The 14,081-nt window shown below is 44.7% G+C and overlaps 1 protein-coding gene across 2 annotated transcripts in view; it reads right to left on the reverse strand.

Annotated features, from left to right (window-relative positions):
• Positions 1–2,860: 2,860 nt before the first annotated feature.
• Positions 2,861–14,081, reverse strand: part of taok2a (TAO kinase 2a) — a 34,241-nt gene continuing 23,020 nt past the window's right edge. Inside the window, exons 12-20 of one of the 2 annotated variants that reach the window (XM_030140773.1) lie at positions 13,049–13,258; positions 12,793–12,921; positions 11,772–12,008; positions 10,577–10,705; positions 10,024–10,227; positions 9,028–9,267; positions 7,001–7,213; positions 6,551–6,733; positions 2,861–5,232 (exon numbers count right to left, since the gene is read on the reverse strand). In XM_030140773.1, coding sequence (XP_029996633.1) covers positions 4,351–5,232; positions 6,551–6,733; positions 7,001–7,213; positions 9,028–9,267; positions 10,024–10,227; positions 10,577–10,705; positions 11,772–12,008; positions 12,793–12,921; positions 13,049–13,258 — 2,427 coding nt within the window. In that variant the 3' untranslated portion in view covers positions 2,861–4,350. Of the gene's footprint in view, positions 5,233–6,550; positions 6,734–6,991; positions 7,214–9,027; positions 9,268–10,023; positions 10,228–10,576; positions 10,706–11,771; positions 12,009–12,792; positions 12,922–13,048; positions 13,259–14,081 lie in introns of both variants that reach the window. The other variant, XM_030140772.1, reaches the window with a different exon arrangement.

Genomic DNA, 14,081 nt, shown 5'->3' on the forward strand with positions numbered 1-14,081 from the left:
CTTCCTCAGTATTTTCCAAAAATACAGAAAAATCAGTGTTTGGATAAAAAGGTCAGGGTATGGTCATATTTTATTTATTGGTATTTTCATTTTCATTGACAGTAAAAACCATAAAACTTCATGGATTCTGAAGCGTCTTGTCAGTTTGTGTCACTATGGTTTAAATGTGATATGTTTCTAAATATATTTGGACGATGTGAAGTAAAACCTCATGAAAACTATTTCATTTCCTAAAATCCAACACATTAAAACAGTCACATTTTTTGTTCCTTTATTTATTTCTCCAAAATTATTCTGTTATGTTTCTGTACAACTTGTTTTTTTTATGTCACGCCTCTTTAACATTTTGCAATAAACCTGAACATGTTGAACCTGGCGTTGCACATCCACCATCATCATCATCCTCATCATCATCACCATCATCATCAGGGTGACGGGGGTGGGGGGTGTTTGGGGGGTGGGACTTAAACGGACCCAGATGTCAGAGGAATCATCATTTAAAGGAACAGTGCAGTATTTTAGGAAACCTGTTAGTCGGATTTTTTCTTTTCCATCTTTGATCCAAACTCTGGTTCTGATCCTCAGCTCTGGTCTGTTTCTTTTTCAGTTTCCTAAAATGTTCCTTTATTCCTGTCATGAACGGTCCAACAGGACGGTGACGGATTAAAGGGAAACCTATGACCGGTGTGCCTTAACCCAAATGAACTCTGGGTAATTCTGGACACTTTGTGACGTGAGAACTGGTATGTAAATGTTATTTTTTGGGGGTTTCATGACAGGTTCTGCGATATTGAACAAATCGACCCTTTTCCACCAACATTCCTAGGAACTTTTATTCCCTGGTAAATTCATCTACGGTTTTTGTTTCCGTCCGTTTCATTTATTCAGTTCAGACTGTTGGATTCAGACGAACGCAGGTTATTACAACGACCACTGGAAGGAGTGGATGCAGACAAAACTCACATTCGACTGGTAGATTCACAAAGAAAACATTCAGACTTAACGTGGAGGAAGTTGTAAGATTTCTGAGAAGAAATTCAAAACTCTGAGTTTGTGAAGAAAAATAAATTAACATCAAAGGAACAAACTAATGATTAAAAACCTGGATTTTCTGACAATGACAATGGAAATTTATGTTAAAAAATGTTGATATTCTCTGAAATAAATAAAATATTTGCAGAAAAATCTAGATTAAAGTTGAATTTACAATAAAATTAAGACCACAGTTTGAATTTTACTTCAAGAAAAACTCATTTTCTTCTTTAACTCTTCACCTCGGCCCATTTCCATTGCCTTTAACGACAGATTATTATGATAAAATCTAATGAACGCAAGTGTGGAACACTGATAGTGTGTTCGACCACTCAGCATTCACCAACATAAAGCCCCACCCACATGAATTCCAGGAATATAGGAAATTTTACAGGGAAAGTTTGAGGTCGAGGAAAAGATTTTAACCGGGATATTTTTGTAAGAATAGATGGAAGTTTTTCCGAATCAACAGTAAAATCGAAGTTAAAGAATTAATACATACAAACTAATTTCCCACCAAAACTTGAACAATTCTTCATTTTTTAAGAACTGATATAAACATTAGCGAAACCCCGAATTAGTTGAGACGTTTGTGAGGAAAGATTGAGCCACGAGTTGTGTAGTTTTACATTGGATTATTTTGAATGTAAGTGAATGGGAGGAGCCTCTAGTGGCGGTCAGTGGTATTACAGCACTAACGTACAGACACTTCATTATCTTTAGTGTTCGCAGCCTCGCCGTTCATCAGTATTTGGTTACATTTTGGCAGAAAATGCTTCTGATAAATAAATAAGCTCATGTTTTTTTGTTTTTTTTTTTGGGGGGGGGGGTGAAAACTCTGGTGTCTCATTGGTGCAGTTTCAGTTACATTTTTATCGTGATAGAGACACTGAGGACCCCCCCCCCCCCAACTAAAACCTGGTGTTTCTTTCCCTTTAATCCGTCAGCATCTATGTTTAACGTAGTGCAGCTTTAAGTGGCAGAAACAGCACAGATGAAGGAATGGTCGGCACTAAAAGACATCTAAACAAACAAACAAAAAAAAGAAAGTTGGCAAAATCAAATCTCACTCGTCAGATATTTCGTGGATGTAGAGGACAGTTTGGCCCCACCCCCTGCCACCCCTGCCCTGCATTCACCAACAAACTCCAACAAACATAAAAACACATCAGCGTCGGCGTGAATCCTCTGGTCTTGCGCTCACACTCGTCAACATTTACACAAACACAGGAAAGAAACGTGTTTTCCGTCGTACCCCCCCCCCCCCCCCCCCCCCAAAAAAGCAGTCTGACTTTTCTCACCCACACATTCTTTTACTATCAGTGCAAATGAGGTAGACATGACAACGAAAGACAGCATCGGATCACGCTGAGGTCGGCGTTCTGCAGCAGCGATGTCCACGGGGGGTGGGGGTGTCATGTGACCTCTGACCCCGCCGCAGAAACAGACCCCGATGACTTTTCTACCCATTCGAACTGTGCAAAATCAAATGATGAGGTGTCCGTTTAGAAAAGAGGTGGAGCTCCGCAGGGGTACAGTGTTTGGGAAGAAGAAGAAGTCCTTCGAACAGTGACAAAAAAAAAAAAAAAAGCAAAAAACTAAACTAAACATGGCACCAAATGTCGTGAAATAACCTGAAACACATGTCGGCGGTGGACGCTCCACACTTTAATACTGGCTCGAAATGAAAACAAGTGAAAATAAAAACAAAAAACAAACAAAAACAACATGGCCCTGCCCAGTACTGTAGACTCCCACCCTGAAACCTCCACAGGAATGCTGGGAAAGGTAGTCCTTTTGTCCTCCTTTAAAGTGTTTTTTTTTTTTAATAGCTCTATCACAGTAACATTGCGCTTATTCCCCCACCTAGTGGTCAAAAATTGGCAATTACATTTTAAAAAAACAAAACTTAACATAAATATTCCAACTGCAGTAGTAGTAATAATAATGATAGCTTCTATTTGACAGATCGGGATAAAGTCACATGACAAAATAATCATTATTATTACTCTAAGTCAGTCTCCGCTGTAGTGCTTATGTACACCCTACATACAACGCGTGGACCATCTTCAGGACGCCTGCTTCACGTCCACAGGCGCCGGACGTTTCTATAAATAGGTCGAGTGCACGTCGTCTGTCCAAACGCCTCTGTACACACGTCCGTGCGCCGACGGGGACGAATCTGAAATGCACATGTACATCGTATCTACACATCCGACGGACTCAAAGCGCCCGGCAGTGTCTGGTCAAAGGAGCACGAACCGACTCTGAGGAAAAAACAACAGGAGAAGCCGCCTGGAAGAGTCCGAAAACACGGGAAGGACGAGAAGACGCTTTTACAGTAAAACCAGTTAAAAAGAAGCCCCACCCACCAGATTAAAATCCATAAAACCTCTGACATCGCATTCAAATCTGTGGGAAATATTTCTGCGTTCATGTTCAATTTTCGGGCGTTTTGTATTCATCAGTTTTCTTACGTTAATATGGAGCGTCGGAACGTAACGTCAGAAAAATGGAGTGTTTACAGGGAGACGCAGAAGCATCAATGCTCAGAAAATGAAACTGGATTATTTTAGGGAATGCGTTTGGGTCGGATCCTTCGTCAAGGTAACCTGGGATTTCCGGTGCGTTGACAAAGATGATTAAAGAGAGTCCACTGACCTTTGACTGGCTGATTATGGTTGTGGGAGTGGACTGGGGGCGGGGTTTGGCTTCGTTTTGTGCCGATTGGCAGGTTTTTTTGGGGTTGGACATTCTTTCAACCCGCGGGACCGGATCGGACTTATCAATCGTTAAATGACCCGGTTCCCCAGACGTCGGCGGCTCCTCCCACAGACTCCGAGGCGCTGGCAGATTCGCCCTGGGTTCACCCAACAAACCGATGGCAGTGTTTTTAATGTCATATACAGAATCTTATCACTACAAAGTAAAGAAATGTGTGTTAAATGTTCCCTTCCTGTGCCGTCCACATCCTCCGAGTGCAGGACACACTCACGGATCAAACCCTGGTTTAAAGTCAACCTTATCTACATAGTTACAGTGGTTCTTAAAGCACCGCTACCATCACTCCCATCAGAACCGCACCGCCTCACTTTAAAACCAACACTGTCCAATAGTGACGCACGCACACGTCGGATTTTAAATCGTTTGGGTTGGTTCTTCTGTGGTCGTGGCGGCGGGGAGGGAAACCTCGTCCCGACCGTTGAAAACTTGTTGACAGAGATCGGACGTGTTTTAAATCCTGGATTTATCTTTAATGCTCTAATTTCTCTGCTAAAACGCTCTAACTAGCCCCTCCCCCCAGCGGGGGTGGCGGCTTCATGAGTAGGACAGGTGGGAGCCGTTGGAGATGTGTGACGTGACCGATGTGCTCCGGCTGAGGCCGCCGTCGCTGCCACCGCCCGGACCGCCGGACGCCGTCCTGCGCAGCGGCTGGGGGCTGTTCCTCAGCGCCATTAGGCCGGCGCCGCGGACGCTCAGGCCGCCGTAACCGCCTTGAGACGAGGACGATGAGGAGGCAGAGGAGGGGGGAGACGAGGAGGACAGAGAGATGGGAGGGGGCGGCGGCGGGGGGGGCAGCAGAGCCAGGGACTGGGAGGAGGCGTGGGACGACAGGTGGTGGTGGTGTCCCTGGGAGTGGTGAGAGTAGTGGCTGGCCCCGCCCACCCACTCCCTGGCCCGCTCGCGGTCTCGCTCACGGCTGTCGTGGCTGTCGCGGTACAGCTGCGGCGTGCTCTGGTGGTGTTGGTAGTGCTGGGGGAGGTAGTGCTGCTGCTGCGGCTGCTGGTGGTGGTGGTGGTGGTGGGAGGAGGCGTGGCCTCGGGGCTTGGGCTCGCTGTCCCGGCCCAGGCCGTGGGATGAGGTGACGGACTCAGCGCGGCTGAAGGCCCCGCCTCCTCCACCGCTGTGGGTCTGACTGCGCCAGGAGGGCGTGGACACCGAGTTCTGGACGCTGTGGCTCCAGTGACTGCCGGAGCGGGGGACGGGGCGGGATGGCCAGCCCCCGGACCCCGAGGAAGGGCTGGGAGTAGGGTAGCCCTGGTTGAAGGCCTCGGCCGGAATCCCGCTCAGCGCCATGTTACTGAAGCCCAGACGCATGCTCTCCGAGTCGAAGGCCTCGATCTCGTGGGCCTGACGCTCCAGTAACGTCCGGATCCTGTCGGAGCGTTCGTTCTGCAGCGACAGCATCTCCTCCTCGATCTGAAAACACATGAGACCAGAAGAAAAACAGAGACGGCGTTAACGGTGTCAGAGGAGACCGTTAATCACCTGCAGACGAGTCAGAAGGTTTAGAACTGTTTAACTATGTTTTTTCATCAACTTGATCCACAATTAAAAATACCAAATAATAACTGTTGTATTTTAATCCTTTAAATGACAGGTTTGGAACGGAAACAAACCATGTTTTTTGATGCAACCCCCCTGTTCATTTCAAATACTATTATCACTGACAGCAGTAGTCCAGCCAGAATATTTGCATTTGAAAAGCTCAGTGTCAGCCCCAAAATCATGTTTCTGTTGTCATTGTGTGTTTTGGTCTGATGCTCCACCCATCACCTGTCTGCCAGTCACTGAGTCAGTAGCCTTTCAGCTCTAGTTTCGCAGTTCCCACTGAGCTCCAGCTGGAACATTTCTGATCATGAATGTCTGACGTTAATAAACCTAAAAGGCTTCCTATTATTCCCAAATACATCGTGACAAAATGAGAAACAAAACAAGGAGATGTATAGGAGACTATTTTGAAACATGGAGACGGCTGAAAGCAGAGAAGAATTTGAAGACTGACGCCGGTGTCGTCTCACCACCCGGTAAGAGCCACTGAAAGCCGAGGCTGCGGTCTCTTCACCCGGTCCCAGACCGTTAGTGTCTCCTCCCGGGGCTGGGCTGCAGTCTCTTCTCCTGCCCCTGGTGAAGAGACCGGGTACCGGAGTAGGACTTGTCTCTTGCCATGATAGCTCCTTGTAGTTCAGTGTTTTCTGTGGAAGTGACCTTTTCATGTAGCGGTGTGTAATCCGAAAGGGTGGGGCGCGTCCATGGTTCGCCCGGGGGGAGGGGGTCGGCCAGTTTCTTATAATACAACGGGGGGGGGGGTTGTAGGTACGGTAGCAATCCATGCCGCTGATCCGGACGTTTGTCCTGGCCTATTATATATTACACTTGTGTATAATAAGTCTGGTGATGATTTTTTTGTATGAAATTTATGGTGTGGTGGCAAGGATTAGTGGAAACCCTAGTAGTAGACGCTCATGCTGGTTCTGGCAACCCCTAGTCTGGGGGGAGGAGGAGGAGAAGATACACTCTACAGTATTTTGAATGTGATTGCAGTACCAGTTTTGACACCTTTAAGTGAAAATGTTTACATTTACAAACTATCCATTAACAAAAAATGTGAAGAATCTGAACAAATATGAACCTGAAATATCTTCGAAACAATGCGCAGAATTTTAACATCATTTTGTTCATGTTTTGTTCTCGTTTATTTTGTTCATATTTGTTGAACCCCCACCCCCTATCGTACCCGTTGCTCCAGCAGCGCCCGTCGGATCGACACCCTCTGCTCCAGATCTTTGACTTCCCGTTCGTGCTGGGTGTCGGTGTGGATCTTGATCTTGCTCTGGTAGGCGTTGAGCAGCTCCAGCTCCTGCTGCAGCTGCATCCTCAGAACCTGGTACTCGGCCTCCTGAGTTTCATCCAGACGCAGCTGTGGGAACAAACGGACACACATGACCACAGAATCCACTGAACTGGTACCACTGGACCCGTTTACATCCACTGAACCGGTACCAGTGGACCCGTTTACATCCACACCAATACTCTGATCAGTACCTGATTTATGCAGTTATCAGATTCTTCAGTGATCATGTAAAGGGTTAGGGTTTCAGATGTGTGTTTCAGTTGTGTAGGTTGAATGTGTGTGTGTGTGTGTGTTTTGCGCTGCAGATGCTCGGCCGGTCCTTGCCTTACTCACGGCCTGTGTAGACAGCATATCGTTGATGGAGTGGTCGTACTGCTCGGCCAGGATGGCCAGCTTACGTGTCTGCTCCTCTTTGAGGCGTTTGAGGACGGCCTTGTGGTCGGACTTGGGCGTGCTCTCCAGCAGGTGGTTCCTCAGGGCTTTGTACTGACGGGTCTGGATCTTACACGTCTCCTGGAACTGACGCTTGATCTGCAGCTCTTTGGACTAGAAGGACATTTTCAAAACGTGTTAGATGTTCTGTCTGAAACACTGGCAGGTTACAGGGACGTTTCAGACAAAAAAAGAGCAGATCCGAGTATTTCTGTGAGTCTGTAGATGAAGAAGCAGTTGTCCACATTGAACCTTCAGACCATCTGAAGATGAAAGGAAACAGTGTCAGGATTATTAGAGGCTGTGGTATCAGCTCCCACTAGAACAGGACGAGATTTATTTATGTTGGTTTTGTAAGAAAATTGGGGTTTTTTTGTCAATTCTTTTGCACCTTTTTACATGAAGAACTTAACTTCCAATACCTTCCCATTAATTATCATTATTATATGGAATAAATGTTTAAAACGGTGAGTTAGAGCAAAAAATCTTAAAAACTGACTTAAATTTTTATCATATTTATTATGGAAAACAACTGTAAATGTTGATAACGAAACTCTATTTTCCATGTGGTCATTACGGAAGAGGAGTCGGGCCACTGCGGGGGAGAAAAAAAAAAAAAAGAAAAAAAAAAGGTCCAATCTATTTCTTTATTATTATTATGAGAAAATAGTCAGAATTCTGACTTTTTTCTCACAATAATAATAAAAAAAAAAAAATAGATTGGACCTGTTTTTTTTCCCAGTGGCCCTACTCCTCTTCCGTAGTTGATCCACTGTAGTTGTTCTAGATCATTGTGTGTCCATGTTCTTCTTCTTCTTTTTGGTTCTTTGGTGTCATTTGGATCATGTTGATAGTCTGTGTTCACTTTGTGTCTAGTTGTGGACAGAGCCCCTCATTTCACTGACAAAAACATCCATCATCTGATTCAAATACACACACTGCATCTGTGTATGAACTAGATAGATCTGGACAGACGTTTACACATATAAACAAATATACAGACATTTAGAGAATATTTACAGATACAAAAGAGGATCTGCACGTGACGTCACCACTAGCGGAAGTCACTGCGGTTCCACCCACTGAGTGGCAGAAAGAGGGAGATGAGTGACAGCGTTGGCTTCAATACTGTCTAAACTGAAGAACAATCTTTAATAAAAAATGGGGAAGAGCTGTTGTGCGATTGATTGTATGAACAGGTTTGAAAAGCAGTCGAAGCTGTTGTTTTACAGACACCGAAAGACAAAGAAAAGAGAAGTAGATGGATCCACAAATCCAGAAAACCAAACCTAGATTTGTGGATCCCGTTTCCTGTCAGGTAACATTAATTTATGCTGTATTTTTGGGTCAAATCATACCTTAAATTACGTATTGTTTTGGCTAACGTTACTTCTTAGTAAAGCTCTTGGTTTCATGATCAGATCTTTCATGGTTTTTGTCTTCATTTTGTGATTCTGAACCTTGTGCTCCTACACGATTTATAAACTAACTTAAACTGAGGCAAACCTAGTTTTTCAAATACAGGAGAACTGGAGAATAAAGTTACGACGGCATATTAGGGCCACATAAGAAAATAAAAACACTTGTCACTTCGAGAATAAAGTCATAAAATATCGATATAAAACCCGTAATTTAAAAAAAAAATAAAATCAGTAAAATAATGAACAAAATGAACAAAACTGAACAAAAATTTAATAAAATATGGAAGAAAAAACCTAACAAAAATGGAGCAAAAGTCATGAAAAAATGAACAAAACTGAACAAAAATTGAGGAAAAATAATGAAAAGATGAACAAAACCCTCCAAAAATTCAATAAAATGCTGAAAAAAATGAAAACTAAACTAAATAAAATACAGTCATTAAGGAAACTATACAAACCACAGAAGTACAGATAAAAACAAGCCCCCCCAGCCCGTTTCCTTCCTACCTTGAGGCTCTTGGGCTGCTGCCGGACCTCCATGGTGTGCTTCTGCCTCAGCTCCTGCTCCCGCCTCTTGTTGTACTCCATCTGATTGGTCAGTTCGGTCTGGTGCTGGGTCCGGATCAGCTCGGCCCGGGTTCGCTGCACCGAGCCCAGCTGCCTGAACTCCAGCTCCTGGGTGGACTCGTGGTGCCGCAGCAGCATGGCCCTTTCCAGGTCCTTCTGGGTCTGCTTCTTATTCAAGTCCTGATAGAGAACAATGAGACCCAATGTCTACGAGAACCAACATGAACCTGCAGATCCAGACCTCCAAAGGGTCTACAGCGGACAGTGCAGATGTCAGGGTTCAAATATGAAAAAATGAGCACAGACCCAAAGGTCCAACACATAACTGTTACTGCAGTTTGTCAAACCCCAACCCAAATTATCATCAGATTTTAGGATTCAAACACTGAAACAGGCCAGGGGGGTCAGTCGTAGATCTAGGTGTTAGGTCAGGGGGGTCAGTGGTAGGTCCAGGGGTCAATTGTAGGTCCGGGGGTTAGGGGTCAGTCGTAGGTTCAAAGGTTAGGGGGGTCAGTTGTAGATCCAGGTGTTGGAGGTTAGGGGTCGGGGGGGTCAGTTGTAGGTCCAGGGGTCAGAGGGTCAGTGGTAGTTCCAAGGGTCAAGGGGGTCAGTGGTAGTTCCAAGGGTCAGGGGTCAGGGGGGGTCAGCTGTAGGTACAGGGGTCAGAGGGTCAGTGGTAGTTCCAAGGGTCAGGGGGGTCAGTGGTAGTTCCAGGGGTCAATGGGGGCCAATGGTAGTTCTAACGGGTCAGTGTTAGTTCCAGGGGTTAGGGGGTCAGTGGTAGTTCTAGGGGGTCAGGGGTAGTTCTCGGGGGTCCAGGGGGGTCAGGGGTAGTTCTAGGGGGTCAGGGGTAGTTCTCGGGGGTCCAGGGGGGTCAGGGGTAGTTCTAGGGGGTCAGTGGTCAGGGTCAGGGGGGTCCAGGGGGGTCAGTGGTACCTCTCTGAGCAGGTCCTGCTCCAGGTTGTGTCGTGCTAGCAGCATCTTCCTCTTGTACTGGCGACACTGCAGCTCGTAGTACTGCCTCTGCCTCCGCAGCAGACTGGCCTCCTCCTCCGCCTGCATCTGCTGCAGACACTCCTTCTGACGGATCAACCACTCCTGCTTCTCACGCTTCGGAGTCGACTGGTTCTCATTCAGCTCCTGGAAAAAAGACCCCACATGGATGAATCCAAAGACAACAACCGTCTCAACTGATTTGTTTTGTTTTCATCCATGATTTTAAATGTTCTACCTTTAAATGTCTCTAATATTTTTCCTGCTCTAACTGTAAATAATAACCATCTACTTTCATCAAATCTGACTGAGACAGAACAATCTACCCTTAAACTACAGTGAAATACTGATGTTTCTGTGTGTGATCCTCATGGACAGGACCTGTTACAACTGTGGACAGGACGTGTCCACATATTTATGTCCATATACTTTATAAACATGAGTATGTCCTTATAGTCGCTGTGGTCTGTGTACAGGTGAACTGTGGGCGTCATACCTCTTTGAGCTGCTCTTTGCGTTGGCGATACTGGCGTTTCTGTGACTCCAGTAAACTGGTCAGTTCTTTCTTCTGTTGACCGAGGATGTGCTGCTGGAACTTCTTCTCTTCTGCCAGAGCAGCTTTAGTCTGCAGGAAAAACCACCGGGTTCAAAGGTCACATACTGGGACAACCACTCTGAAGTTAAAGACGATGTGGAGAAGACATTCAGGACTGTTTTCACAGATTTTCACTGACATAAACCAGAGTTTTCATGTGGATGGAAGGAAAAAACACAGGAAACAAATCTATGTTTTTACAGATAGTGCCTCAATGGTAGATTAACACCCCCCCCCCCCAACAGGACATGAAAAATGGTGAAAATAATATAAGCGCTCTGCAAGGATTTAAACCCTGGTCTCCTGCATCATAGACTGTAGTGTTACTGGCTGAGCTATCCCTCCACATGTTCTTCAAAGTCCCAAGCCTCTCCTATCTTTTGTATTGGGGGCTAAAAAGGATCACAAAAAGAAGTTTAATCTAGACTAAAGTCTAATCATGAAGAGACAACTGTCTATTCAACAGCATCTGAGTTGATATGAAAAATCAATGTTCAGCCACAGACAGTCTGAATGTATGATTGTACAGATGGAACTATAGAACTGCATGAACTGAATATGAAATATGTTTGAACAGACACAGGTGTCAAACATTGGCCTAGACCTCAACTGGATCCTGTTGGTTCTAATTTTAAACTAGAAGCACCCCCCCCCGATCACCACCAAAATTTAATCATTTCTTCCTTATCCCATTTCCAACAAACCCTGAAAATTTCATCCAAATCTGTTCATAACTTTTTGAGTTATGTTGCACACTAACGGACAGACAAACAGACAAACAAACAAACAAACCCTGGCAAAAACATAACCTCCTTGGCGGAGGTAATGATGTGAATGTAATTAAATCCAACGTCATAACTGAGTCCAGCCTTATTAAACCAACTGTGCTTTGGTTCATAATTTTGGTTCATCATTTTTTCTGAATCCACCACTGCAGCTACATGTGAACATGGTGTCAAACACAAACAACTGTTTGGTTTCTTCAAGTTTTGTCATCAGACTTGACAGAAACACTGATGTGACATTTCCTGTGATAAGCACTGTTATAACATCTTGTTTATATCTAGCCATGTGACCTTTGTGGCCCTGCCCTCACCTCCTTCTCTAGGATGGCCTGGTGCTTCTTCACCAGTTTGTCGGCCTCGGTGGAGAAGCTGTTCCTCTGGTTCTCCAGCTCTTTGTCCAGTTTCAGCTGGTGTTCGTCCATCTCTGCCTTCAATTTGTTCTCCAGCCCCATCAGCTGCTTCTGGTGCTGTCGCCTCATACGCTTATATCCAGACATCTGCTCCCTGAGCGCCGAGCCCTGCTCATGTTCCTGGATCTGACGGGTGACCTGAAGGACGACCAGAAACAGAGTCAGGGAGGAGGACGGATCTGTTAACCCTTAAGACCCAAACGTCCACCTTTAACCCTTAAAGACCCAAATGTCCACCTTTAACCCTTAAAGACCCAAATGTCCACCTTTAACCCTTAAAGACCCAAACATCCATCTTTAACCTAAACCATCTACTGATCTAAACTGTTTAAATACCTGTTGATTGATTAAGCCTATCAATCCATGTCAATAACTGGTGTAAAATACAGTTCTTCATCTTTTCATGGTCATCAGATATGACCATATATGGACATTCAGAGGCTCCGTAGTTAGCGTGGAAACACTGTCATCTTCTACAACATTGATTCACCAGTAAAACCCATGGAGTTGGATCAATGACAGTGGATGGACACACTGGGTTTATGTTCAGTTAATGACAGACTGGACTGAAAAAGACACTGTTTATTCAGTTTTTGTTTGTTTTGATAAAAAAATCTTTGAATTTACTCTGAGCTTTAATGAACATCTACATAATCAGTCAATTAAATATAGAAAAACACAGGATTTATGCTGAAAAGTGTAAAATTCAGAATATAATATTATAATAAACGGTGATAAATCACTTTTAAAAAAAGTTAAATCTAAAGATATATTCATTTGTGAACTGACAGAAGTAGCTCTGAGTCTTTAATAACAGATGACAGTTTAATCATAAATCATATTCAATGATGGAAACGTCTCCTTTAAGTTTCTCTTCCATTGTCTGTAAAAGGTGTGTTGTTTTTTTCTTTTTCTCTCTTACCAACGAGGCCGTTCGGATGGTGGCGAAGTGGTCGCGGTTGCGATAGTAGGCGCGACGGCGTCCGGCAGACGGAGCCTGTGGTTGGTCCATCTCCGGCTGGTAGGGGTCGTCATAGATGTTATCCTGATTCTGAGGAGAAGGGGTCAAAGGTCAAACTACGCTCTCATTCACACCTCACAGGTTACATATAACTCAGGTACAGGCGTGTGTTTGGGTCTATATAGTTCATTTAAGTCAGGTACAGGTGTGTTTTTACCGTGGGTCGGTGGATGATGGAGCTGTTGGAGGTGACCGTGTGCTCCCCCTCCTGCATCATGGCCATCTCGCTGCTGCTATCGTCGGAGGCGTCGGCCAGGCTGTTGACCGAACTGCTCTGGGAGCTAGCGGAGATGGACATACTGGGCACCGACTGGGAACTCTCCATGCTGTTGACGGTCCCGGTCCGAAGGAGGTACTGCTCCACCTCCTGAAAAGAACATGGACACAAATCAGCTCCTGTCCTCTGACATGTATGACAGTAGACACTCCAAAACAGCACTATTACTATTATATACAATTATTTACAAGAATGCACTGCTAAAACACTGCTAAAACCTTGCTGAAACTTTGCTAAAACACTGCAATAACACCTAGCCACAACACTGCTGACACCTCACTAAAACGCTGCTAAAAACTTGCTAAAACACTGCTAAATCCTCATGAAAACACTGCTCAAACCTCACTAAAACGCTGCTAAAACGCTGCTGAAATCTCGCTAAAACGCTGCAATAAAACCTTGCTAAAACGCTCCTAAAATCTCGCTAAAACGCTGCTGAAATCTTGCTAAAATGCTGCAATAAAACCTCACAAAAATATTGCTAAAACCTCACTGAAACGCTGCTAAAACGCTGCTGAAATCTCACTAAAACGCTGCTAAAACCTCACTATACTGCTGCAATAAAACCTTGCTGAAACGCTGCTAAAACACTGCTGAAACGCTGCTAAAACACTGCTGAAACCTCGCTAAAACGCGGCAATAAAACCTCACTAAAAAATTGCTAAAAGTAAGAAAATGTTTCTGTCTCTCTCATCGACTGCACTCTGCTGCTCTCTACCCCACCCACTTCCACCCCTCCCCCTCAGCCAATGCAGACCTCCATCTTAATGTGTTATAGACCAATAGAAAGAACCCATTCTCAACAAAAAGATGACATTTAAGGAGCTACGTCATTTAAATGACAGTGGATGTAAAAATGTGTCAGTGGAAACTCAACCGTCTATAAAGGGTTACATCGATAAACAACCTAATG

This window comes from Sphaeramia orbicularis, chromosome 8 (genome assembly GCF_902148855.1).
Source record: "Sphaeramia orbicularis chromosome 8, fSphaOr1.1, whole genome shotgun sequence".
Lineage (NCBI taxonomy): Eukaryota > Metazoa > Chordata > Actinopteri > Kurtiformes > Apogonidae > Sphaeramia > Sphaeramia orbicularis.